This window comes from Gallinula chloropus, assembly GCF_964237585.1.
Source record: "Gallinula chloropus genome assembly, chromosome: 1".
NCBI lineage: Eukaryota > Metazoa > Chordata > Aves > Gruiformes > Rallidae > Gallinula > Gallinula chloropus.
Window position 1 is genome coordinate 208748441 of NC_140085.1, and position 23937 is coordinate 208772377.

Consider the following 23937-nt stretch of genomic DNA (forward strand, 5'->3'; position numbering starts at 1 on the left):
CTGGTGTCTTGCCTTTTCTTTTGATGGAAATTCTTTGTTAAATAGAACTGCAGATACAAACTTATAGGAGTTAATCAAAAATGAACACATTCCATATTAGTATAAAAACAAACTGAAAGTTATCAATATGTTATTGCATTTGTTATTTTGACACAAGAAATGTCAGGCATACATAGCAACTATGGATTTACAAAGTAGAAGCCTCAAATGTATTTTTTGGTGGGTTGATTTATTACACTACTTATTTGCCTAGCAGTAAATAAGAATTTCATCCATTGTTTGTCTAGAATTGTGAATATTTAAATAGATTTGAAAGATTATTTATTAGATATAGCAAAGAGCAGCTCAGGTTTAGATGATCTTACACTAAAACTGACAAGCAACAAACTTCAGTTGTGCAAGGAGTGCTAAAATTACGTTTAGAAGCACATGCTTTTATTCTCACTAACAAAGTCCTCACTAAAGTAAATATATTATAACAATCATGTTTTAATTACCATTAAGACAGCTTTTAATTAAAAACTACGGAATGTCTAGAGGTAACAAAATAGTACAGAATACAAAAATACCAATACCTCCCAAGGATATAAAAAACAAAGACAGGAATGGAAGCAAGACATCTATTTGAATTTCAGATCTTTCTTCTATCTAGATAGCACTGTCACTTCCTTAAAAGCAACATTTCAGTTAAAGATACCATCTACTCTGCTCTGCTGGAAATTGGTAGTAAGGCATCCTTCAGATAAAAGCTGTTTTGTTTCACATCATGTCTACAGAGCTACACATTCTGTTAGTTCTATTGAACAGAAAACCCAGCTAAACACAGCAGCCTTGTAAAAGTTAGAAACACTTGCAGCAGTGGCCCAGCAAGATATAAAGCTATCTAAAAGCTAAGCTTCAATCCCATTATCTGAGCACAGAACTTCAGAAATAGTGGGGGGGTTAAAATCTATAAATGTGATCTTAAAATACCGGAAATCTTCCTACATCACAGGAAATTATTAAAAATATGTAATAAAACCCAGTTAAAATATTTAACATTTCTGTCTAACATAATTACAAGGTTTTCTTCATGCATTTCCCCCCAGCTCTACTCATAAACTTTCATAATTATCCTCGGTAGCTGTCTTTTGGCACCCCTATTTGTCAAGTTTTCTTTACAAGAAAGCTGTAATGAGAATAGCTAATCACCCAGTTCACACAAATATCAAGCTTCAATCCAAACCAGGACATCTTCAGTTAATAACCATACCTGAAAATCCCCAGAGAAGCTGTTGAGCTAGAATATAATCAAACCCGTTTTTAGAAAACATCTTGTGAGTTACACATTAACACATTAAATACAGAAACAGTTATTAGCTAGAAAATTACAGTAAACATCTCAGAAGAGAAAAAAACAGATCTAGTAGTCTTTGTACAGCACAATAAAAATAACTGCATCCCATTTTCTGAAAGAAATAACACAAGAATATGTTATTTCTGCAACTGTATCAGGAACATCTCTGATATCATTTCTACAGGTATGCAAGTAAAATTCTTAACAGTTAAGGTTGCAAAACCTGCCAAAATCTAATATTTATTACTCATGTGACATATAACTTTGATGGTACTGCAGTTGTACTTTATAATTATCCAAGACCCTGGAATGAAAAATAATTTATGAGGAAGTAGAATTAAAAGGAGGCCACTACAAGATTGTGAAGGATTATCTAAAAGTCCTTCAGCGATTCTAGATGACTTCGAATAATCACACTTGTCATATTAATTTAAAAAAAATATGTTGTTTTAATCAATGAGAAGCATACTACCAACAAGGAACAAAGCCCTAGAAAAATGTTGTTCAAAGAAACTGCTAGAGGAAGAGGAGAAAGAGAAGCAAGACCTTAAATGTCATCGCAAATCTTCCCAAGAACCAAGACTAGATAGACTGTTGCAACTCAGAGACCAAACAGAGAATGTACAAAGAGTTGAAGTTGAAATTAGGTCAGAACACAAACTGAACACATAAGAGTCTGTGACTGAATGACTGAAGACCATGATAAAGGCTATAAGAAAAGTAAATCAACACAATGACTTACAGTATTCCATGTCTAGTTTTAAGGCCTTCAGTCTAAAAAAGAATTGTGATGAACTGAGCAACTTAAGAGACAAGGGTCTTTTTCTGAAAAGCACATTTTCTAGGCATTGAAGAGTAAAATAGCTCACCATATACTCATACAATTTAAAAATAAGATGAAGAGTGACCTACAGGTTGGACAGAGAGGCTGTGGAAGCCCCACCCCTGGAGGCATTGAAGGCCAGGTTAGATGGGGCATTGGGCAACATGGTCTAGTAAGGACATCCCTGCCCATGGCAGGGGGGTTGGAACTAGATGATCTTTGTGGTTCCTTTCAACCCAAAGCATTCTGTGATTCTATGATTCTGTGTCTTGCCTGCTAACAGTTTTTACTCAAAAAAACTTCCAGGACTCAGATCAATCAAATGCACAGCAATGAATCCCAAGGGTGGAAAGGCAAATACAAATGAGAGTAGAAAAGAGGCAAAAGATGTAATTGTGAAGGCAGTTAAACATAGAATGCCTGTTATCTGCAGATGCAGCAAACTTCACAACATGAGAATAGCAAAGATGCATTACCTCGGCTTTTGGCAGCTTCTTTCAAAGCAGCTAAAACCTCAGGCTTCAAGTCATCAGAAAGTAACCTTCCATCCAGGCCAGGAAAGAGTGATCTAAGCACACCACAAAAATAAAACAAACAAACAAAATCCCCAAAACACACTTTAGCAAACCATCGAATGTATTTATGTTGCTGCACAGAAATTACCAGCACAGTGATTGTCATGGTGAGTCAGTCACATGCAAAGCAATTGCTTACATATGCAGAACTGAGCTTTCAGTATCTTATAAATGAGAAATTCATAAATTTAGAAGCAGAGTGTAGTATTTTTCCAATTATTCTCCTTTTTGCAGTAGATCTAAGATAGTTTTCTTCTGTTAGAAAAACTGGCATTAGAAAATTATTTACATCTATATGCATTCTAACACCAAACAACCAAAAAAAAGGTAGAATACTATCTACTATTCTATGCCTCTTACAGACTCTATTTGAAAGCATATAAAAAAATACAACATTTAATTCTAGGACTTCACAGAGATCTGTGGATTCCAGAAGATCTGCAGATTAAAATTACTGTAACAAAAGTCAGTCTCATCCTGCCTTTCCCTCCCCTTCCATCTTACCACTTAGAACTTCCTTAAATAAAGAGTAACTACCCAATTTAATTCTGACAGCAGGTATGTCAGTTATACATAAACAAACACAGAATCTTTCTCGTTCTTCTGTGGGTATTAACAGAAATCAATTTTTAAGAGCTTACTTCTGCTCTTTAAGTGGGTCCAAGTTTGAATACACTAAGAGACAAACCCTGAAATTGAAAATGTTTTAAAACATCTAGCATAAGTAATTTATCTTATTTATAATATTAGAATTTAAAATAATTACTGTAGGCAACAAGAGAGACAAATCAAACATCACTATTTCAAATTCTGGATTATCATAGCTAGCAAGTAGATGTACGCCTGGTATAACAAGCTTTTGTATCGTTTTACAAGACTAACAAAACTAAATCCATCAACAACAGAACACAAACTGAGAAAGATGCAGTCACATCATTAGAATCCAAATAAAGTATCTTATGACTAGTCTGAAGCAGAGCTATCATTTGTTAGTCTTATTATTGGAAATTTTTCTGCTTTTATATACTGGCTTAACTTCTGGAAGGAGAAACAAAGGGAAAGAAAAACCAGACTAATCATCTCACAACAGATTTTATATATATATATATATATATAGTAATTACTACCACTGTTTAAAGAATACACTAAAACTACAGGCTCTGAGTAGTGTTAATCCCATGAAATATAACCCAAATTGTCTAGAACGAGAAAGATTTGGAATAGAACAGAACAAAAGCTGAATTGGAGGGAAAAAACACCCACAAGCCTCCTCTCAAGGGACACGTGAAGGCAGTAACCACACCCAACTACTTCTCTTGAAGATGCATTGTCTCTACCTATATCCAAACCGCAATCCACTTCAGGACCTTACTTGGAGCACTTTTTACCTTAATAATTTCTGTATTTGCACACTCCAACCCACCTCTACTACTCTCATAAACAGCCTATGGTGCAGAAAAATCAGCAAAGCACATCCCAAGTCTCACATTCTGTCAAGTTCAGGATCTGAAAACTAGTGGAACTCGGAGGGGAAAGGAGGAGGAGGAGGAGTTGTGAACATATGTATGGGTAACACTTTGTAAGTAGGAACAGCTAACAGATAATATATCTGGTGTGTCTGATTGACTTCAAGCAGCACCTCCTCAGTGATTACTTGGAGAGGGACCAAATTTAACAAATCTTTTATAAAGATTTGTACATAATAATACTGTACATACACAGAAAGCAGATGTCATGCTTTCTCACCAGTGACCCCACAGTCACTTACTCCAGCTAGCCTGCTCCTTCCTATCCCCTCTCCAGTGTCAATGCAACTTTTTCAGCAGATGAAGTGTGAATCTAATTGGAGCACTGATGCAGCTGGGAAATAAGCAAGGGAAAAAATTAATTGGAGAGGGACTGGAAAAACCAAAGGGAGAGTAAGTGTAGAAGACAAGCCTGCTTCTTTCCATGGTAGTGTTTGCTTACTTCTTAAAACCAATAGGTGTTTAGTACTAAGCCCATCAATGAAAGTAAGTGTTGTGTTAAAAAAAATAAATAAAAAGGCTGAAGTAATCTCAAGTTTTAAGTTTAATAAAAGCTCCTATAATTACCTAATTTAATGTACTTCTAGCATGCATGTTTCTAACCTCCTCCTACAATTCTCAGAAGAAATCATTTCAACTTTTCAAATGCACACAAACATGTACATACATACAGAAAATGGAGTTTGATCTGTGCATTATTTCATTACCTTACAGGCTGCTGCATATTGTCAACTCTGACAATAAACTAATAAAAGTCAGAAGCTCGGATTTAGCACTTAAACTAAAAAAATAAAAGACCAAAACAGTAGTTAAAATATTAAGTATACCTGGGATATTCTTCTGAAGTTATGTAAACTACATCCTGTTCTGACACAGATGAGGAAAAAGGAATGAAACTTCCATTTTGTACCGGCAAAAGCTCCAATCCAATCAGTTCACTGTAGACTCCATCAGAAAGCACGAATTCTAAAAGATGAAGCTTTTCTTCAGCAGGGCCACTGTGTCCAGATTTCCTTAGTACTTGCCGTACTACAGCAGGAGTCACTTTTTTCACATCTTTAGCAGTAGAAATAATAAGATGCACTGCACTAGCAATATTTGCTGGTACCTTGGCAATCTGCTTCCCTGAATTCTGGAGGTAGTTGAGAACTGACTGTGTGTAGTCCAAACTCTCATCCATTTCAGAAAAGTGCACCTGTTCCACTTTTATCCACTGATTACTCATTGAGTAAATAACCGTATGCTGGAGCAGCTCTTTAAAGAGAGGTACTACAATTGGTTTCCATGGTACTCTTATTTTGTGCTCATCGGGCCATAACCTGTAAATTCTTTCAGCTGTCAATGGAAAATCCGAATTCTTCTCAGTCTCCATTCGTTTAATAGCTTCCAAAATAAGGGTGCTATATGCCTTTGGCACTACATTCACCACAAGAAGATCATTCCACAAAGCTGCTGGATCTCTCCATTGATCCAGCTCTCGCCATTTGATACTCCTCCTATTGTCTGTGAGACCAAAGAAACCACTAACATGAACTGGGAGTCCAGTTTTGCTTTCTTCACCTGGAGGCAAAGGCAGAAAACAAAATGCTCTTCCTGAAAAATCTACTACAGCTCCCTTTCCCTCCCCATTAGTTGATAACGACATGGCTATTCCAATAGTAGGAACAAATTTCAAGTCATCAGCTAAACAGTCTAGTTCAGTACACATTCCTCGACCACCTACACAATTACATACTAACCAAGATGTTTTCTGTGCATCCTTAACACTCTCATCTTCCACAACTATATTTACATGGTATGTCACACATGTTATGCTATTGCTTGGAACTCCCTTACAATACTGATTTATTGCAGTTCCTAAGATTTTGATCGAATTGGGTCTTTCGTGTTTCAAGGCCTTGTTCTCACTAGCAGTTACTCTGAAAATCAGCTTCTCAGTTCCATCAGCTTCCCGAACATACAGTGAAACATCCTGAACACTCTTCAAGAAAAGCAATACTGTGTCTGCATCTGCTCTGAAGGATTCAAACAGCTCCAAAACCTTCTGTTTGTCATAAACATTGCTGCTGAGTTGGGAAGGCTGCAGCCGAAGTGGGAAACGAAAAAAGGTACCAGGAAAGTTTCCATTCTTAAAGGTTTCCTTTGTGCTGCCAAACACACCAATGAATGGTGCAAACTGGTCTGTAAGTTCATTGATTTCCTTGCTATCTTCTTTTAGGTTCCAACACTGGCCTGATTCATGAGGTCCAAAAAGGGTTTGATGGGGATCGAGCATTCCAATCTGATCACCACTGAAAATACTAGGGACATCTGTACACATAAAAAACAACAACTATTAATAATCCTAAAACAACATCATTTTCAGATACAGTCTGAAGGAATGAACTTAAATAGAGCAAAAAAACCAGATGTTATAAAACTGTGATGAGCCTAGTACAATTCTGTTAATTCAGTGCTTATTGACAGGAATAAACAAGCATTCAACTACTTGAATTTTAGCAAACAGTGAGCAACAAAAAGTATTTTTTTTTCAACTCTACACTTTTACTTTTCCAATATTTTCAGGGGAAAAAAGTTCCTTTTCTAAAGATGTATTCTATTACATTAATGCTCTGCAGATCTCAAAGGCTGGCAAACAGTAATCCTGTACGCTTAAAAACACACATTCCTGGAATTATCAAACCACTGAACATATTAACTAAATTTTAATCACACTCTACTAAGTAAAATGTTGTGAAAAACCATCCTGTGTCTCAAAAACTCACTTCACATGTTAAAAATGTTATTTTAGAAAAGAAAACAAAAGCCTCTTATCTTGTACTATTATAATTACTTTGTAGACTGTAAACACTACTTATACCATATGCTGCTTCTGTACAGAAGTAAAACATTTTGACAGAATTTTTCAAGACTGAGTATTACCACCTTGTGAAGGAGCATGTACTATCTCTCTCAAACATAAATGTGGATAAAGCTCTGTTATGGAATATCCTCTCTAGCATGGAACAAAATCATTGCTTATTATGCAAAGAACCTGCGTAAGTTTCAGTCTACTCTACACTTTCCCACTTCCACTTGCACATCTACCCTATATTGTGGGCCTCTAAAAGCTAAACAGCATACATAACTTAAAGTGTAAGGGAATATTAAGGAATGTTCATTTCCATATAAGAGTCTAAGTATATAATAATGTTACTAGGGGAAACAAATCTCCTCTAAAAGCCTTCAGAATCCAAATACCTTACAGAGTTTTAGAAAAATATGAACACTTCTTAAGGAAACTTAAGTAGGGCTCTAATTTAAAAATGCACTATAGAGACAATATTAAATGTTTGATGAGTATCTAAAATATTTATGCAACTTAAAACTTCAACATTGTCATTTTAAAATATCTGCTCAAGAGTACCTGTTATATGATAAACTGAATTAAAGCCAATCCCAAATCTTCCAACTTTCAGGGGATCATCTTTCTTCCTGCTTCTTGCTATTTCCTGTATACCATGCCAGTCCTCAGGGGTGAAAATTGCATCATTGTATGCATAAAATGCTGGCCCTATAATAAATAGGCAAGCATTAACAAGATGACAGAAGTAAACTATTCACTGTTAAAAATCTCTAGTAAGTCAATTTCCTAAGTCCAGTTCCTAAGTAGTAAGGAAGTATTTCTTTAAAGTGAGAATAAGCAAATTTAATGGGGAAGCTATGACTCAAGCTAACATCAAATGTTGCCTGGAGATTGAAAGGGAAGTATAGAGTAGCAGCAAAAACAGAAAGCAAGATGGATTTACCTCTGTATATGGTACTTAAGAGATTTATATTCTGATGTGGTATTTAGCTCTGGCATCCACATTTTAACAGAATGATTCTGAAAAACTGAACAGAAAGCAGAAAACAAGAAAACTTCTATATGAAGTGTCCTGTGGCACAAGGCCTAAATTAAATTTGTTCAGTCTATAAAAAAGATGTTTGAAAGATGTACTAATCACAGTCTATTAATACCTGCACTGGAAGAGAAAGAGATAATGTGCCAAGATGTAACAATAACCTATGTCTAGAAAGTAAAAGACAAATTCAAATTAGGAAACATAATGACACTGATTAACAACTGAATAAAACCCAATCACCTAGAAACAAGAAGCAGTGGATCATTCATCACTGAAATCTTCAAATCACAACTGAATGCCTGTTGGGATCATCACACAAACTAATTTGTTTGATAAATACATAGCTGCCACACAAAGCCTTATTAGATGATGTGAAAACCTTTGCATAAGGATGAGAGAGTAAGAGATGGGGAAGAAAACCAAACTGGCTGGCGAGTGCTGCAATGTAAGGGCTAGGGTCATCTTTATGTTAAGAACTGGAGACAGGTTAATAAGTAGACAATCTGAAAACAATTGTCTAACGCCTCAAGCATATTTTATCCTAGGTCTCACTTACTAAATCTTGTTTCCTTGCTCTGCTAAAAATCCTTTCTTCTCTTTTGGGATGTGGAGTGAACCCAGAGAAATAAACCACAGGATACACAGTCACGCTGGGACAAATGACTTAGAATAAAATAAAACATGAAGACTTTCTCAAACAAAATTAACAGAAAGTAGTTGGAAAGCTGCTAACGGCAACCTGTAAGACCAGAATGTTAAGCCTTGAATACCAAACACACTGGCTTTGGAAAAGAATTATCAACCTTAGAACACAGACAAAACATTGCAGCTAGTAACGTAGCTGGAGTCATGGTCACCTCCATACAGCAAGGAGAAAAATATAAAGCCACATGTGTACTGAAGAATAATGACCAAAATTTATAAAAATTATATTTACCCTGATATTGTGCCATGTCCTTTGACCAAAGAGTTTCTGTTCCATACTGAGTTTCATCATACAAAAACCTAACCTCTGTGGCACCAGCATCTTCCGCATTCTGTATCAGTTCCTGAGACCAAAAAAAACCACAAACAAAACCAGAGTATAATGAAGTAATGTTGTACAGATTCTAGCAATGGCTTTCCAACTTAAACAGTCATAAATAATAAGTACTTGTCTCAAGTCTAATTGTTTTCATACTAGTCAGCAAAATTAATTTTATCCAGTTTACCTCAATGAAAATAGACATCATTATAAAAGGATTATTCAGACAAGTGCTATAAAGGTGATTTGAATTTGGAGCTCACATACCACACACAAGCAGTATTTATGAAGTTTAGAAATACACTACTAAAATGTTACTACTATATTAACCCAAATCAGACTTGTACAAGTCTGAAAACAGTGAAAGAACGCAGAAGAAAAAAAAATTTAAAAAAATACATAAATCAGAGTACTGTTAAACCCACACAACAGCTGTAAGACAACACTGAGGCAGCAAATCATAAAAGGGGAATAAACAGCATTCTTCTTTACATCAACTGAATTCCATTTAAGTTAACATTTCACAGCATGAACCAACCACTTGAGAGCCATGGTGCTTACTTGTAACACCCCTTCTGCAAAGGTCTGCAGAACAGTCCTGGCCAGTAACTCTGTAAATCATGAGCTCACCTGTTAAATGAAGCCCACTGACTAGAAAGAGGCTTATGTTAAGACTCAGTATTTGTGTCATGGTTTAACCTAGCAGGCAGCTAAACCAACCACACAGGCATTTGCTCACTCCCTCCTGCTCCTAGTGGGATGGGGAGAGGATTAAAAATGGAAAAAGGGGGAAAAAAACAACAAAACTTGTGGGTTGAGATAAAGACAATTTAGTAGGATCAAAAAAGGAAAATAATAATAATAATAGAAGAATGTACAAAATAAGTGATGAACAACACAATTTCTCACCACCCAAAGTACATGGTGTGCAACACCCCGAGCTGTCCCACCTCCCAGCCCACACCCCTCAGTTATATACTGAACATGACATCCTATGGTATGGAATATGCCTTTGACCAGTTGGGGTCAGCTGCCCCACTGTGTCCCCTCCCAGCTTCCCAGCTTCTTGGGCACTCCTCACCTTCTCATTAGCAGGGCAATATGAGAAGCTGAAAAGTCCCTGACTGCTGCCAACAACCAAAAACATCAGTGTGTTATCAACGTTATTCTCCTAAATCCAAAACACAACACTATACCAGCTGCTATGAAGAATGTTAACTTTATCCCTCCTGAAACCAGGACACATTTTTAAATAGTAGTAGTAGTAGTGGGGAAAGCTATGGAAAACTTGTCAATAAACTAGTTCTGCAAACACTACCATTAATAAAATACACTTATCCCGTCCCATTTACATCAACTGCATTATACACTGCAGGCATGTAAGCATGATTCCTACCTACAGGATGAGAGCTTCACAACAATGCTCTATTTACACTAAATCATCAACACGTATCAGGGCTCCAAAGACACATGCTCATACATGCATATACATGCACATATACACATGTGTATATGTTTGCAGGGGAATATTGAAGTTTGGCATAAGGAAGTATCTCAGCTGAACTGAAAAGCTACATCCAATGTAACATACAGCACACATTTCGTTCAATTATGCATAAAAATAAGACTTGCTAGCAAGAGGAATCTTTAAAAATGCATCAACTACCAGTAGATATTTCAGATTAGGTGACATTCTAAGATACTACTGTCAGTAAAATAAGCTCATTGTTATCTAGTATTTGGTTTCAAAACTGTAACTCCTCAATTTTTCACTTTGTGACAGTATGTTCAGTCTCCAAGGCATTTCACAAATGTCACCAAAATATCTTGTTTATGTTGTTGCTTCTACATAATTTTGGAGCAATAAATATACCCACAGTTCAGGATACATAATACATTTTTAAAGAATCTCCATGAGGTACATAATTACAAAAAACTTGCAATTCTTCTAAAAGAAAAATTAAGACAATCATTCCAGATGAAAAAGAAAGATAGCCCAAGCCTCTAGAAATGTTAACTAGTAAATATGAAAACCATCATGTAGTCAGAGACTTGCATTCATGCTGCAGCACACAGAGCATCTGCTACATTCAGCTGTAACAGCATTGCATTTGAAGAATCCAAACAGTGAAATCCATTTTAACAGATCAGCAAAATTCCTGGTAGTAATCCCTCCCTAAGCCTGTTAACTCTAAACTGTAAACCACAAAGACAGACATTCCTACTTCTAGATTTACCTATCTGATTTCTAAGGGCATTACCTTCTTTCTTCACACTGGAATGAAAATCTCAGTTTAAATTGTTGAGAAAGCCTGAACCATTCATGACTCAAATGCATCTTACAGATTCAGCTAGCAGTGGGAAATGGCAAAAATGTAAGCACTCCTCCTGTGAAGAGATGCTGCTCTGAAGATACCAGGATGCAGTTTGCCAAAACAATTGAAAACATGCTGAAGTAAAGAATTCATACTAAGAACACTCAACTTTGAGTTTCATGGTTGAAAAGAAAACCTTCCAAAAGACAGGAGGAGCTCACATTATCTGTCAATATTTCTATTGATGTGGGGTTTTAGTTACATATATCTGTGTGTGTATATATACAAACACATCTATCTGTACCAGTTTCCATTAGTTAGAATCTAGTACTCCCACACACTAAGAAAATAAATCTCCTATTATCTGTGATGAAGCATTCTCCATGAGAAGTTTAACATCCAACTACGAACTAACCACCCCAGACATTCTTCAAGAAATATCTGGCACTTCCAGATATTAGCATAGGAAGCACAGATCAGACAAATCATCTTCCAAAGGTACCTGTCTTTCCCTATGTGGGACCTAATGAATTTAGAATAATCTGTATTTGTTTCACATCACAGACTGCTTTGGGTTGGAAGGGACCTCAAAGACCATTTAATTCTAATACCCTTGCCATGGGCAGGGACACCCTCCACTAGCCCAGGCTGCCCAAAGCCCCATCCAACCTGGTCTTGAACACTGCCAGGGAGGGGGCAGCCACAGCTTCTCTGGACAGTCTGTGCCAGGGCCTAACCATCCTCACAGGGAGAGATTTCTTCCTCATACCTCATCTAAATCTACCCTTTTTCACAGAAGACATATTCCAGCAATGTTGAAAGTAAGGTGAGGTAAACTCCACTCTACCAGTTCACCATCCTATTTACTGAAAAAAAAAATGTAGCGCTAAAATCAACGTTATCATTTCCATTGTTAGGAATTATATTGTTTCCATCATACATGTAACATTCAATATTCAAATGTGGAGCATTTGCGGTACCTGTGATAAGCAAACTCATAGACATTAAACATGTGCACAAGAAAGTGCCACATAACTCCCTCTGGCTTGTCCACAGAAATGAAAACATCTATATCCTCTACTAGAATGAGTATCTAATGAGGTATGACAACTGTAAGATTTGTTGCAAAGTATTAAACTAATGGTTTTACACTATGCATATTAAATGACTGCTAAAAATACTATTTCTTGCATACCTTAAGAATCTGTCCTCCTTCTGGATATCTTCTTAAAATATCCTTAAGAAAATCAACAAGTGGTGGAGTTGTTTGTCCAAAACGACCTAAAATAAACAAACAACAAACAATCTGTAGTATGCAATTGTTGCAGATTTAAAAAAAAAATATATCACTAAACAATTACTGGGAATTTAGAAAAAAAATTAAATTAACTCAAGTCTCAACACTGTAAAATCTTGTATTTCCACAATGAACTGTGAAAAATACAACATTATAAATCTTTTCATTGAAAAAACAAACAGTAGTCTTGCTGTCAATCACAGAATCACTGGGGTTGGAAGGGACCTCAAGAGATCATGGGGTCCAACCCCCCCGCCAAAGCAGCTCCCTAGGACATATCACTCAGATAGGCGTCCAGACAGGGCTGGAATATCTCCAGTGATGGAGACTTCACCACCTCCCTGGGCAGCCTGTCCCAGTGCTCTGTCACCCTCACTGGGGGAAAAGTTCTTCTGCATGTTGGTGTGGAACTTCCTGTGCTCCAACTTGCAGCCATTGCCCCTTGACCTGTCTCCACAGTCAGCATGCTGTTTCATGATGATCAAATATACCTTGACTTTTAAAGCACTGGTACTTTTTAACTAGCAGAACAGTATTCTAGGGCTGCAAAGTACACTTCCTGATCTGGCATACCGTAATGCTGAGCCTGGTGCTTGCTTTGGCGTTACCAGAGCTTAGCACAGGGCCGAACAGAGTCTCAGAAAGGTACTACCAATGCTATTAAGTCCCAGTCTAAGAGAAAGAGTCTACCACAGAATGAAAGGATCTGTACTCTTAAATTCAAACCCCACTCTGAGACTAAAGAGCGGCTCCCTAAATCCAAACCTCCAGAGCACATGCTTCAAACAAATGTTAATGATGCAATTCCCAGGAAAACAGACTCTGTTGATGCCCCATCTATCACTTCGCTTTAAAGTTATTAATAAAATAATTATTCTCTCTCTCTCTTGTCCTCCCCTTCTGCACATATGGACTTGTGCAAGGCATTCAACACTATCCAGCATGACATCCTTGTCTCTAAACTGGAGAGACAAGGATTCAACAGCCAGACCACTCTGTGGGTAAGGAGCTGGCTGGATGTTCGCACTCAAAGAGTTGTTGTCAACAGCTCAATCTCCACATGGACCACCAGAACATGTGGTGCTCCTCATGGGTCAGTACTGGGACTGGCACTGTTCGGTGACATGGAGAGCAGGATCGAGCGCACCCTGAGCCAGTTTGCTGACAACACCAAGCTGTAGGGTGAGGTCAACACACTGGAGAGATGGGCACATGCAAGCTGCATGAAATTCCACAAGACCAAACACAAGGTCCTGCATGTGAGTCAGCACAACCCCAAGCACAATTACAGGCTGGGCAAAGAATGGATTGAGAGCAGCCCTGATGAGAAAGACCTGGGGGTGGTGATCAGTGACATGCTCAGCATGAGCTGGCAGTGTGCTTTTGTCAGACGGCCAACTGTGTCCTGGGCTGCATCAAAATCAGCATGACCAGCAGCTCAAGGGAAGTGATTCTGCCTCTCTGCTCTCTCTCATGAGACTGCACCCAGAGGACTGCGTCCAGCTCTGGGGTACCCAGCACAGGAAAGACATGGAGTTGCTGGAGCAGGTCCAAAGGATGCCATGAAGATGGTAAGAGGGCAGGAACATCTTTCCTATGAAGACAGGCTGAGAGTGTTGGGCTTGTTCAGCCTGGAGAAGAGAATACTCTGGGGAGATCTAACTACAGTCTACCAATACTTACAATGGTCCTACAGGAAAGTGGGAGAGGGACTGTTCAACAGGGATTGTAGTGACAGGACAAGGGGTAATGGCTTTAAGCAGAAAGAGGGTAGGTTTAGCTTAGACATTAGGAAGAAGTTCTTTACTATGAGGGTGGTGAGACACTGGAACAGATTGCCCAGAGAGGTAGTGGAGGCCTCATTCCTGGCAGTGTTCAAGGCCAGGTTGGATGGGGCTTTGGGCAACTTAGTCTATTAGAGGGTGTCCCTACCCATGGCAGGGCGGTTGGAACTGGATGATGAGGTCCCTTCCAACCCAAACCATTCTGTGATTCTATGATTTATGAAGTACACAGATTCAAATACACATACATTATACATATTATGGAATAAAAAAATTAGACAAAAAAAACCCATATAATCCTCAGTAATGTGGAAAAAGGGGGATAGATAACAGACACCTACTTGCTGAGAAATCAAGTAAAAACACCAAACGTTTTGTCTTTACAAATTTTTTCTATCATTGTTTAAGGGAACTTAATAGCATTAATTTAAAAGAAAAATCAAGAAATTGAAACTCACAGCTGAAAGTGTGTGAAGTATAACTTTTGTTATTATTTTTACAGGATATAGAAGTATGTGAAAGTCAACATGCAATACACAAACTTCCAAAATAAGGTGAACTGACTGATAGTAGGAAAGTTTGTGAGTTAAGTTTCTTAGAAGAAATTCTCTAAAATCAAGAAAATTATCTTCTCTAACTTGTGTAGGCAAGAGCACATGTTTGAACACCACAGTTCACTATGCAATCCACAAAACTAGTCAAGTAACTTTCAAGTGACAAAACTGAAGATAGATTTTATTCTAACTCCTTACATCTAAGAGCAGGGCTGTCCTGTTAAAGGCTGAGCTGATTTTTCTTAAGTCATATTTAACACAAGACTTGTTCCACAAAGCTGAAGGATAAACTTTTTCCACAATAAGGACAGTCAAGTATAGGAAGGTGATCCCAGAAAGCCTGTGCTGTCTCCATCCTTGTAGACTTTCCAAACTAGCCAAATCAACCCTTGAGCAACCTAGTCTGACTTCAGAGTTAACCCAGGTCAGAGTATTTCAGCAACCAATGTGCTTGGCTCTAATGATGAATTCCTTGATTCATCTGCTACAAGGGAACATCTCAGCACTCAAAGAATGAGCACCAAAAGGCTGGTACTAAAGCCTTCAGATCTTTTAGAAGCACTTGTATCAGAGTTGTGGGACAGAAAATGTTAAAAGTACTTTATGTAAACAAGGCCTGCTTCGAATCTTACCTCAGAAAATCTCACAATATGTCATTCATAAGCAAAAAAATAGCAAGTTTTTCTTCCCTTGAAAGATTTCTTAGGGCTACCAAGAAATATACTTCTCCATACACTTGTGCCTTGGGTTCGGATAGGATAGAGTTAATTTTCTCCCTAGCAGCTGGTGTAGTGCCTTGGGAGTTCAGATGAGAGCAGTGCTGATAACACACTGATGTTTTCAGTTGTTGCCAAGCAGTCAGGGACTTGAGCTTTTCATGCTGCCCTGCTAACAGAAGGTGGGGAGCACCCAGGAAGCTGAGAGGGGACACAGCCAGGACAGCTGACCCCAAATGGTGAAGGGGAGTATTCCATACAAACCATGTCATTCTCCACACAAAGGGGGGCTGCTGAGGGAGTAGCACACGATTCCAGAACATACAATTTGAGGACAGTTCAGCTCCAGGACAGCTCTGAGCTGTATGGTCTGAGTTGTGCAGTTTGGTGAGGAACTGCATTGCATATCACCAGTTTTATATATTTTGCTAGAAGTCCTGTTATTGTTATTTTTCCCTCCCTTTGCTGTCCCAGTGAACTGTACTTATCCCAACCCGTGAGGTTTGCCTTTGTCTTCCATTCCCCCACACCCTTTTCTTTTCTTCCCTCTCCCTCCCCAGTTAGGGAGAAAGCAAGAGAGAGCAGCTAAGTAGTGCTTTGCTGCTGGCTGGGCCTAAACCATGACAACTTGACAACTTGCATGGCAAAAAAGCTCAGAGAAGAAAAAACTGTTTATTTAGTCTATCACAGCCTCCATCCAGTAAAAAATTATCAGAGCAAACAGAGCCAAGAATGAGAGAAACAGAAACATCTGATGCCACAGAACCACAGGGTCCGTTTCCATAGGTGTTTTCTAAGCACTGAAGGTTCTAGAGAATGTGAACATGAACTTCTGGCTAATATACAAACACTTCATTTCCCTCTGTCACTAGAAAACCATCAGCCAGTACAGTCATGGCTTACATAGGCTAGGAAACACAGAATTTTGTGACACTAAATGAAGTGTCTGCATAAAAATGTTTTCCTTCATCTTACCATCCCATCAGCATTTATTTCATTCCCTAATGAGGTTATTGTTTAAAAAATGTTAATGCTAGCAACAAAGCAACATCATTACAGATTTCAAGTAGAGCATTTCTGAAGATATTCAGGCATCATCATCTTATTTCTGATAACATACAAATACATACACCTGCAATTTTTGCAATAAAAATGTAGCTAAACATACAGAATCAAAAGAAAAAAACAATCAAAAGAATTAAAAAGCTTTTTAGGAACAGTGTAGTTTTCTACACAGAGCTCACTGAAAATATATCCTTTCAGTATCTGAATTGCTTACATGAGACAAGGCAGCTATTAATGCTGCTCCAAGGCAAATTTTGTCGATTTCAAAGGACAACAAGATTCTAATTTCTACACATGAAATTACCAGGAAAAAATTAAACACCAAGGCACTTGAGAAGTTTAATGTTCCCAGAGCAGAATGAACAAGTGAAGAGACATGTAGGGCTTACAAAACAAATGTTTGCTTCCCATTTAAAGACGAAAATAATTTCAATTAACTGCAGACTGCAGTAGAAAATGCTTTGACCTTCAAGTCTATAAACAGAGTATGTTTCGTACCTCCTCCTTTCAACCCTTTTGACTGAAGTTCCAGAAAAACTTGACTTTGAGAATCCTGAAGTTCCACAATCTTAATACCATCAGATAACTGAAATAAAAATAAGACAGATCTTGGTCAGAACATTCTGCAGCATTCTGTAGTTTCATTTTCAACATAAAGTCTGTTTTTATCTAACAGTATACAATTACCCTATCATACAGTATTCAGTTTGAGCAGCACCTTCAGACCCTGAGGTCTAGGATAGCCTCTTCAGCTCAATGATACTCCTCAGACAAAGTAACGGTTCGTCAGTAAAAGGACCAAAAAACCCCAGCCACAAGCAAATCAGGTGGAAAAAAATTCCTATAGAAGCATAAGAAGAGCAAGCCATGGTCTCCCTTTTCCACATTTGAGATGTTCTATATTCTGGGAGCTTTGGCAAGCATACAACTAAAGCAGTTGTTCTACGATGCATGCCCATGAAGAAAATAAACATATACAGGAAGCAGGTGATCTATGTACTCAAAAAAGTACCTGTGGGTATGCAATTTCATAGGTGTTTTAATTCCGTAGGATCAGCTCAAAACAGTTAGTAATACAGGATGTGTAGAGATAGAAGTATCTCATAGAAACACCCCTGAAAAATCCAACAGCCTCATCTCCCCACTACCTCTATATGCAAAACTATGGACTCACCAGGAGCATCATAGAGAAACTGGGGCAAACAGCAACAAATCCCTTCACAACCACTGGGAAAGCTATTCATAGCACTTTATGGTTTTGTTGCATTTCTAGTTTCATACTATATGCCTGTCCCAGTCACATAAACTGTGATGCTAAACGTCGTGTATGATATGCTATCCTCCATACCATCATAACAAACGTGGAATTAGAAATTGTGCTGTCCTAATTACAGATTTAAGCAATGCAAATTAGTTTCCCTTTTACAGCAAACTGTATTAGAATTTTATTATGATAACTATTATAATTAGTCTTGGTTTATCCCAAAGCTCAGGACTACTTCCTCACTTCGATGGGCAATAAATATCTAGAAAGAAGTTGGTGTTTACGCAGACATAAGATGCTTACAATCCAACCACACTGAACAGTTGGATTTGATGATCTTAAAGGTCTTTTCCAACCTTGTGATTCTGTGATTTAATAAGCACAAGACAGTCCTAATCCATATTAGGATGTATGTAGTTGTAATTTTAAATATTATTAAGAAAATGATTATATTCCTTTTTACTCAAACCAGTTTAAAATAGTAATTACAACATCAGTATGCTAGTTCCTACAGAAATGTCATACTTGAGATGGTCTTGTCTCAAGATCTTAAATAGCTTAAACTGGGTATACCACCCACTTGGGACTCACTAAGGTAAAAACAAAAATCCACAGAATGCTGTAACCCATCACCAAGTATTAACCAAATATTCCCAGGTAGGATTTTTGTAGCAAAACACCAGAAGAAACTAGGAGAATTAATAGATTCAAACCAGTAGTTTAACACTGTAAGGAACTATGAGAGAAAGATACTAGGCTTAACATCGGTAAATAGTATGTAGCAGCTTTAATGCAAGGAAATACTCACCAATTAATATTCTACTACCTCAATAATTTAAAAATTATTTTTATCCCAGTAAACAGGAGTTCAAAAGTTTACAAAGGGTTTCCCAAATTGCTACAGCACAAATATTCCCATATGTATTTTAGTTCAGTATTTTTAAAAAACCTATCAGAATAGCTATTACAGTCTGATTACTGACTGTTCCCTGCCAAAAGGTAGTTTTTTTGTGCCAGAGTGCTGCTCAGACCTCTGCCAGACAAATTTTACGAAGTGATATGCAGATGTCCTTTCTCCCAAAGCAGAGAAGGCCTGGAGAAAACAAAATCAAGGACACACAAAACCAGGCAAGAAAATAAAAGATGAACTACATAAGCAGTTTGTTTCAAACCTGAGAACTCAACAATTACCTGTGTTCCCCATATAGATTCTTAAAATTGCTCTTTTTGAGCAATACAGCTACTAACATCTAGTTCTTTCAAGGACCATAGAAGGGTTTGGGTTAGAATGGACCCTTAAAGATCATCTAGGCCAATACTCCTGCTGTGGGAAAGGACATCTTTCAGTAGGCCACACTCAGAGCCTCTCCAGGCTAAGTATGAACACTTCCAATGATGGGACATCTGCAACTTCTCTGGGCAACCTGTTCAGGTGCCTCACCACTCTCATCATAAAGTCTTTCCAATCTAAACCTACCCTCTTTCAGTTTAAAGTCACTGACCATTGGCTCTGTCACTACAGGCCTTGTATAAAATCTCTCCATCTTTCTTACAATTCCCCTTTATAAACTGAAAAGCCACAATAAGGTCTCCCAGGAACTTTCTCTTCTCCTTTACGCATCTGCAAGTCCCACTGCCCTAATTTAACCCTCATTTCCAACCTCCTTTTTTTCCCCCCCTTCTTGCCTCTCCTCATCCCACCCCCCTAATACCTCCAGGATCCCTTTTTCCAAGAGCCTGGTGTTAGAAGCACACCAAGCAGTACTGAAACGATGACCCCAGGCTGCCTGCTGTTGAAGCTGGTGAGCAGGTAGAAAAATCACTTGACGATCGAAAGGAAGCCAGAACAAGCACATCACCACTCAGGTGAATCGTGATTATGACAGAACAAGATACAAAACCTCGAATGCTAAGAGAAGTACGAGGGCTCAGCTGTGTGCCCAAACGACCTCCTTCCTTCCCATGACAGACGCAGACCCAAGGCTTGCACACACCGGGCTGCGCATGCCCCAGGTTACCTGGCAGGATGCGAAAGTCAGCCGGGAAGGAATTCCAGCACTACGGCAGGGTGAGATAAGCCCAGGTGTCCCGCCGCCCCCCGCGCCCCCTCACCTCTCTCCCGCGGTGCCACAGCCGCTGCTCGGCAGGGGGGAAGCCGGCTTCCGCGTCAATCCACGCCTTCACGTCCCCCACTGCAGCGGAGGGCGGCAGCTCGAAGGTCCTGCAGCCCAGGCAGTCATGGAAGACGGTCACCCGGGCCAGCCTGCCATAACACGAGGGACACCAGCTGAAGAGAGACAAATAGCGCCCTGCCCCGGCACCCACCCGCCGCCTGCTCGCCCTCCCCTCGGGCACCCCGGAGGCCCGAGACCGGCGCCGGAGCCCGCGCGGGTAACCTCGGGCAGGCGCCAGCCCCCCTCTCCGGGGAAGAAGGAGCCGCCCGCCGGGCCTGTGAGCGAGCAGAGCCGCTCCGGCAGTGCCGCCCGACCGCGGCCTCCCGCCCTGTCCCGCCACTCACATGCCCGCCGCGGCACACAAAGGACCGTTAGCTGCTGCTGCCGCCGCCGCCGCGGCCGCTCCCCACACGGGGAAGGGGTGGGGCTGCGCACGGCAGGGAAAGGGAGGGACTCGCCGAGAGTTCTGCGCTGTGAAGGAAGAGGAAGGGAGGGGGAGCGAGCCCAGGAGCCGCCGCAGAAGTAGCAGCGGCGGTCAGGGAGGGGTGGGGTGTGCTTGGTCCCTCAGCGGTGTCCCGCCGCGGGGGCGGCTCGGCTGGTCCGGCACCCAGTCGGCAGCCCCCGGCTTTGCCTCCGCGGCCGCAGGCCCCGCAGACGGGATTTCCCGGCTCCGGGGCTGGCGGCAGCGGCAGCCGGAGGGGGATTCCCGCGGCCCTGTGCTCGGTTCGCGGGGCTCGTCGCCTCAGGCCTCCCGAGGGGAAGGCTGCGCTTTCGCTTGGCCGGTGGTGCGCGTATGGCATGAGGCTGCCGGAGCCGTGACTAACGCTGAGGTCCGGATGCATTATTAGCGCATGCAGATTCCTCCTTCAGCGGGGCGGGGGGCACACTGGCTGGTACCCGCTTCCGGCCAGCCCCGCCGCACGGAGCACACCCAGTGACAGCTGATAAGCCTGACGTTTCTCAAGGATGCAGAACACAGAAGGAAACCACATTTTTACGTTGTTCAGTCACTGGACTGACCATAAATATCGGTACACGTCTTCTACTTCACCTCATCGGGTGTGTGGTTAAGTCCTCATGCTGCTCAAGACTCACAAAAAGTGCTCTCTTGTGAAAACACAGCTTTAATCTGCCTGTGACACCAATGAGCAGAGGGAACTCCGAGAAACTAGTGGAGGGGCCCAGCAGAAACCTCTGAGTTCCGTTGTGTGCAGAGTTCTGCGCCTTGGACCACAGGCTGTGCATCAGTGATGGGCAGAATAGCAGCCCTGCTTCAAAGGAGTTGGGGGATACCAGGAGGAACATGAGGCAACAGCATGTTCTCCTTAGAAGAAGGATGACCATCAGCAGACCAAGGAAAGCGAGTCTCTGCTCAGTGTTGGTGAGGCTGAAGCTAGGAAACTGTGACAAGAATTTGAATTTTTTGGGCTTCCACGATTCCAGACACCAGAAAAGGACTACTAAGATGATAATGCACCTAAATCCTGTGGCCTACAAGAAAATGGGGAAGTTGAGTATGTTTAGCTTGAGGAGGAGGAGACTAAGTATAAATATCCCACAAGTACCTGAAGGGCAGCAACAAAAGTGAGAGCTGGATTCTTAGTAGCACAAGACTAACAAGGGGCAATGGCAACAAACTGCAGCTTGGGAGATTCCTACTGAACATTAGGAAAACAACCTGTCAATAGGAGTGTAGCACAGTACTGGCCTGGACTGTCTAGAGGCACTCTTCATCTTGGGGTATTTTCACGGCTTAGCCATGAGTGACCTGATCCAGTATTGGTGGTCCTCTGAGTGGGAAGATGGACCACAAGACCTCCAGCCAACAATTCAGTTTCATTCCAGCAGGTCCTCCATTCCAGTCCCTGACAAAACTGAAACATTTATGACTTTACAGTGACAGGGAGTTAAAACTGCCAGTTGGCAGTAACAGCAGTTTCTGCAGAAGTGGGAAAAGACACGCTGAAGCGATTTGCAGAAGGCACATCAAGCTAAGAAAAGATGAGCCCACTGAAAGGGAGGGAACCTTTAAACCACAAAGGTCAGGTGGATGAGGATCCAACACAGAACCTAAGTAGAGAGCTTTGTCAATGCTGTACCTTAAGTTCATTCATCAGTAGTATTTGTATATTGAATACTACAGCATTATAAAAAAGTTTTGTGAGTTGGATCGTGCCTTCGCTAGTAATAACACAAAAAATATTTTAACTTAAACAAGATGGATCAAACTCTTTTGCTTTAGTTTAGGGCTTTTTGCTTTTTTCTATTGTTTCATCTTACTAACATTCCATTTTGTTACATCCCCTTCACAATTTGTCATAATGGACTTTTCATACTATGCCCAAAGGAACAAGAAGGCTGCCTTCCAGTCTCTTATAGCTATCTTTTTATGTCTCAATTCCAAGGTAATATACTACCTGCAGATGTGTACAGGAGGGGAAGGAGAGGCATGACTGTGGATGGAAGAAGTGAAACCTGATGCAGTCCCATCCACATCAGCTACTAAAGCCGTCTCCAGACCAGTTGAGCCACCAAGCCCCACTGTTAAAGTCTGTTAAAGTCAATTTTTTCTTCACCAGCTGGGATCACAGGAGTGATTTAGCATTTTACAGAGCGTGTGCAATTATTTGAATGGGACCCTGGAGAGAAACAGAGCTATCTCAACTAACACCCACCTCTCTATGCCGAACATCCCAAATGGTGGAACACATTCAGGGGCACAGATAATCCTAGTCTCAGGGATTGTCTGAAGTTCCCCAACCCATGCCACATCACATGACAAGGCAATACTCACAAATTATGTCCTGTGATAATTTAACATTAATATTGAAGGAAAAAACCTCCATCTACCAGAGGTTATGTCTGGTATGTGACATCTGCAGTAGAGGGGGAAGAGTTTAGAAGAACTGTTGGTACAGAACTGGAAGCATGCCAGGTTCTGGAAAAAGGAGTTGTACTCTTGAGCTCCTGGAAATTAGCCATACCTGTTCTCCTCATAAATCTCATCCTCTTCTTACAAGGGAGACTGTTTTTTTCATAGTGGCAGGCATGAATGCCACAATCCTATTTACTATGAGGCACCTTTCATTTGCCTCTCTTTTATCTTGTATTTTCTACTCTGTTTGCCCCTTTTGCTAATTTCTGCCTTTGGGTTGGTTTGGGTGTGGGGGTTTTTCTGTCTGTCCAGATAGAAGCAAGATTTTTCATCCTCTTAGAACCTCTGTATTAACAGAGTAAGCATGGCCAGGGCATGTGTTCAGTGCAACCCATCCTCGCTGACTGCTGACATGGTGTTTTTGGCACAGCTTTGACCTGTAACCAACACTAGTCTTCAGGACAATGATCAGGCATGGTTCATAAGCCAGGGACAGCTCCCCACAGGCAGACCAGACAAGAATGTTTTAGTTTAGGGCAAAGACTGAAATATTTTAGACCTGAGCTGTGCTAGGCCACTTACCCTTTGAGTTCTGGCTGCTTCCCTGGGACGCCATCCCATTTTGTTTATTGTGTAGATGCTGCTATTAATGGTAATAAGCATGACTCCCACTGATTTCAGTGATGCCAAAATTCCAAATTACCTTTTTCATTGATTTAAGTAAC

General features: G+C 40.2%; 1 protein-coding gene across 1 annotated transcript in view; it reads right to left on the reverse strand.

Moving 5' to 3' along the window:
• Window positions 1–21179, reverse strand: part of SACS (sacsin molecular chaperone) — a gene marked incomplete at its 5' end in the record, with an annotated part of 33021 nt that extends 11842 nt beyond the window's left edge. Inside the window, 9 exons of the mRNA XM_084260242.1 lie at window positions 1253–1279; window positions 2636–2727; window positions 5088–6570; window positions 7667–7813; window positions 9082–9193; window positions 12679–12764; window positions 17398–17485; window positions 20276–20426; window positions 20773–21179. Coding sequence (XP_084116368.1) covers window positions 1253–1279; window positions 2636–2727; window positions 5088–6570; window positions 7667–7813; window positions 9082–9193; window positions 12679–12764; window positions 17398–17485; window positions 20276–20426; window positions 20773–21179 — 2593 coding nt within the window. The remainder of the gene's footprint in view (window positions 1–1252; window positions 1280–2635; window positions 2728–5087; window positions 6571–7666; window positions 7814–9081; window positions 9194–12678; window positions 12765–17397; window positions 17486–20275; window positions 20427–20772) is intronic.
• Between the last annotated feature and the right edge of the window lie 2758 nt (window positions 21180–23937).